This window comes from Notothenia coriiceps, unplaced genomic scaffold (assembly GCF_000735185.1).
Source record: "Notothenia coriiceps isolate Sejong01 unplaced genomic scaffold, NC01 NC01_scaffold00017771, whole genome shotgun sequence".
Classification (NCBI taxonomy): Eukaryota; Metazoa; Chordata; class Actinopteri; order Perciformes; family Nototheniidae; genus Notothenia; species Notothenia coriiceps.
Genome location: NW_011350472.1, coordinates 1 through 3,080, shown reverse-complemented (window position 1 = coordinate 3,080; position 3,080 = coordinate 1). Strand labels below are relative to the sequence as shown.

The 3,080-nt window shown below is 45.2% G+C and overlaps 1 protein-coding gene across 1 annotated transcript; it reads left to right on the top strand.

The window, feature by feature from the left end:
- Positions 1–214: 214 nt before the first annotated feature.
- LOC104950556 (von Willebrand factor A domain-containing protein 5B1-like) lies at positions 215–1,050 on the top strand (the record flags this gene model as incomplete). The annotated part of the gene is made up of 2 exons (XM_010777096.1): positions 215–321; positions 848–1,050. Coding segments are annotated over exons 1-2 (308 nt in total), but the record flags the coding sequence as incomplete, so codon positions are not given.
- Positions 1,051–3,080: the final 2,030 nt, after the last annotated feature.

The following is a 3,080-nucleotide window of genomic DNA, read 5'->3' as shown; positions in this document are numbered from 1 at the left end:
AACCCTCGATCCTAGTCTAAAACTCTGCCTCGAATTTCAAGGGACATTTTAAATTGGATATAAAGGGGGGAACCCACAGTGAACCCTGAGGAAGCTGCAGCACTCACATCGTCTGATATATTAAACCTCCCGGCCTTACAGAGACAGAACAGCTGATACCTCTAGCAGACATGTTGTATATCTGAAGTGTGTGTGTGTGTGTGTGTGCAGGACGCCATGGTTCTGATCCTGAAGAGTCTGCTGCCCGGCTGCCTCTTCAACATCATCGGCTTTGGGTCCACCTTCAAGCCCCTGTTCCCGACCAGCCAGAGCTACGAGGAGGTAAACCTGAACCCATCCAGGTCCTGTATTACATTCGGGTCGATACGTACTTCCAGAAGATAAGCCAGTTGTTGTTAGAAAACTCTCACTGGTCCCTGGCTTGAGCTTGAATCTCAGGATCCATGTATCTGTGATCCTCTCCAGAATGGAAGTAGTCATCACATACAGAGCATCAACTAGTTCCTGAACAGTGTCCTTCACATGCTGATATCCAAGAGAGGGAGTTACACAGTCACAAGATGGAGGAATAGAAAGCAGTATTCAATGTTTACTTCAGATTAGCTCCACGTCAGAAATGATCATGCTTGTCATATGTCTCTCTCCATAGAGGCTGAATCATCATGTTAATCACATAGCTATCATATGCCTCAAACAGTCCTGATGCTCTTCTAGGTAATCACACATCCTGTCATGTTCACAGCTACAGTTGATACCTTTGTTATCAAGTTGCTCTCATGTTGGAAGAGGACATTCACTATCTTCCCAACACCAGTCTAATATCCCTCTACATGCCTCCCCCCCTCAGGAGAACCTGGTCCAGGCCTCTGAATACGTCCGGAGGCTCCGGGGCGACATGGGAGGAACCAACGTCCTGAACCCCCTGATCTGGATCCTCCGTCAGCCCTCCTTCAGAGGAAACCCCCGCCTCCTGTTCCTCATCACTGATGGAGCGGTCCGCAACACGGGGGCTGTCATTGAGCTGATCCGGAGCCAGGCCCGCTCCATCAGGTACTGAGGGGGGGTATGTTATATAAAGGGGGGTCATTCGTGGTGATATGTTAGTTACTCAGTTTTATGTTCACCTGTAGTGTGTTCAACCTGTAGATGTCCCTTAAAGCTCCCCTATTGCCTTGCTCAAGGGCACCACGGCAGGGCAGGAGGTGAACTGGGACCTCTCCAAGTAGCAGTCCACACTCCATATTTAGGTCTGTTCGGGGGCTTGAACCGGCGACCCTACAGCTCCCAGACCAAGTCCCTTGAGCCAGTGGGCTGCCATTATGTACGGCACCCAGGGAGCTAGGGAACGCTGCCTTGCTCAGGGACACCTCGGTAGCACTTGGTCTTTCCGGGACTTGAACTAGTGACCTTCCAGTTGCCAAGCCAAGTCCCTATGGACTTCGCCACCACCGTCCGTTATGCAGCGATAGACTGCCCGTCCAAAAGAAGAAAAAAACACCTGGATTTAACCTAAGCCAATCAGAGAGAGCCTATAATTACTGCAGTGATTAATATGTGATAGGAAAAACTGTTTTATTTGCTGAAATTGCTAAAGGTTAAAAATTGCCCAAGTTATTAAAACCAGATCAATGAGTCCAGACCCTGTCCCAGAGTGAGGGGCGCATCAGGGTCAGGAGACGGACAGAGAGCCTCTCTGTGAAACCTTTGAACGTGAACAGCTGATCCTGCAGATCTCAGAGGACGCAGGCCCGTCTTTTTAATGAGATGCAGAGCTCTGAAGGATCAGGAGGATCAGAGCATTCATCCGGAAGCTTTCAGAGCAAAGGAGTAGAAACACAAGGAGAAATGATTTGATTCTGCAGCTCGGTCTCTGGAGGTAATTGACCCCCCCTCTTTCTGATGGATGATTGCATTAGGGACTCAGAGCTCACTTCCTGAGTCATTACGTGAGGGATTATTATTTATTATGCAAGGCGACATTTCCCTTTAACCCGCGGACATTAGAGCGACGCTGCAAGGCATTCTGGTAGCTCAGAGGAGGAGGAGAAGAAATAAAGCTTTTAGATGTTATCTGTGGAAACAAACGTGCTCCACAGATATTGGTATTGATATCTTTGTGTGGCATCTGGTTATATTACAAGACATTCATTAATGTACTCTTTACTCTGCATTGTCTCTGAGCACAAACACGTCTATAAACCGTATAGTGTGATCAGGAAACCAAATGTATGCATGGAAATAGTTTCAGTGCATCCAACCAGCATTCAGAAACTCGGCTTCACTTTATAAAGCACCTTGTCCAATACTTGTTTGACATGCTGCTGAAACAACAACATTTCCAAATTTGTGATTAATGAAGTATTATCTAACCTTTCATACAAACCTGCAGCACAAAGTGTTTTAACGAGCAGAAACACAGACTAACAAATATAATCAGACACAAATATAAGCCTTTGAAAGACCTTTAATCACTAGCAGGATTAGTCAATAAATAACATTAAAAACAATGATTACATCTTAAGAGGTACTGATAACATTCTCCAAATTCAATCCAAATAAAAAGATAAATGTATAATTGCTTCAAAATCATACAAAGAAAAAATAGTTCAGAAGATTAGGAGCAGTAAAATATAAAGAGACATTTAAAAGAAAGCAGCGGTTCCCAACCTGTGGGCATTGCAAGTGGGCCGCCAAATAATTAGCAAAACATTGTGATTTGTGTGGAAACATTTCATTATTACGATTTGTTTTTATTTGAACCTCCTTTCCTTTCTCTTTCTTGATCCTCCTTAGCAACATCATCGAAGTCCTTGGCAACGGTCATTACAGTCCTTAGCAACGGTCATTACAGTCCTTGGCAACGGTCATTACAGTCCTTAGCAACGGTCATTACAGTCCTTGGCATCGGTCATTACAGTCCTTAGCAACGGTCATTACAGTCCTTAGCAACGGTCATTACAGTCCTTAGCAACGGTCATTACAGTCCTTGACATCGGTCATTACAGTCCTTAGCAACGGTCATTACAGTCCTTGAAAGCGGTCTGTTCTACTGGATTTACAACGCGTCACATGTTCTGAAT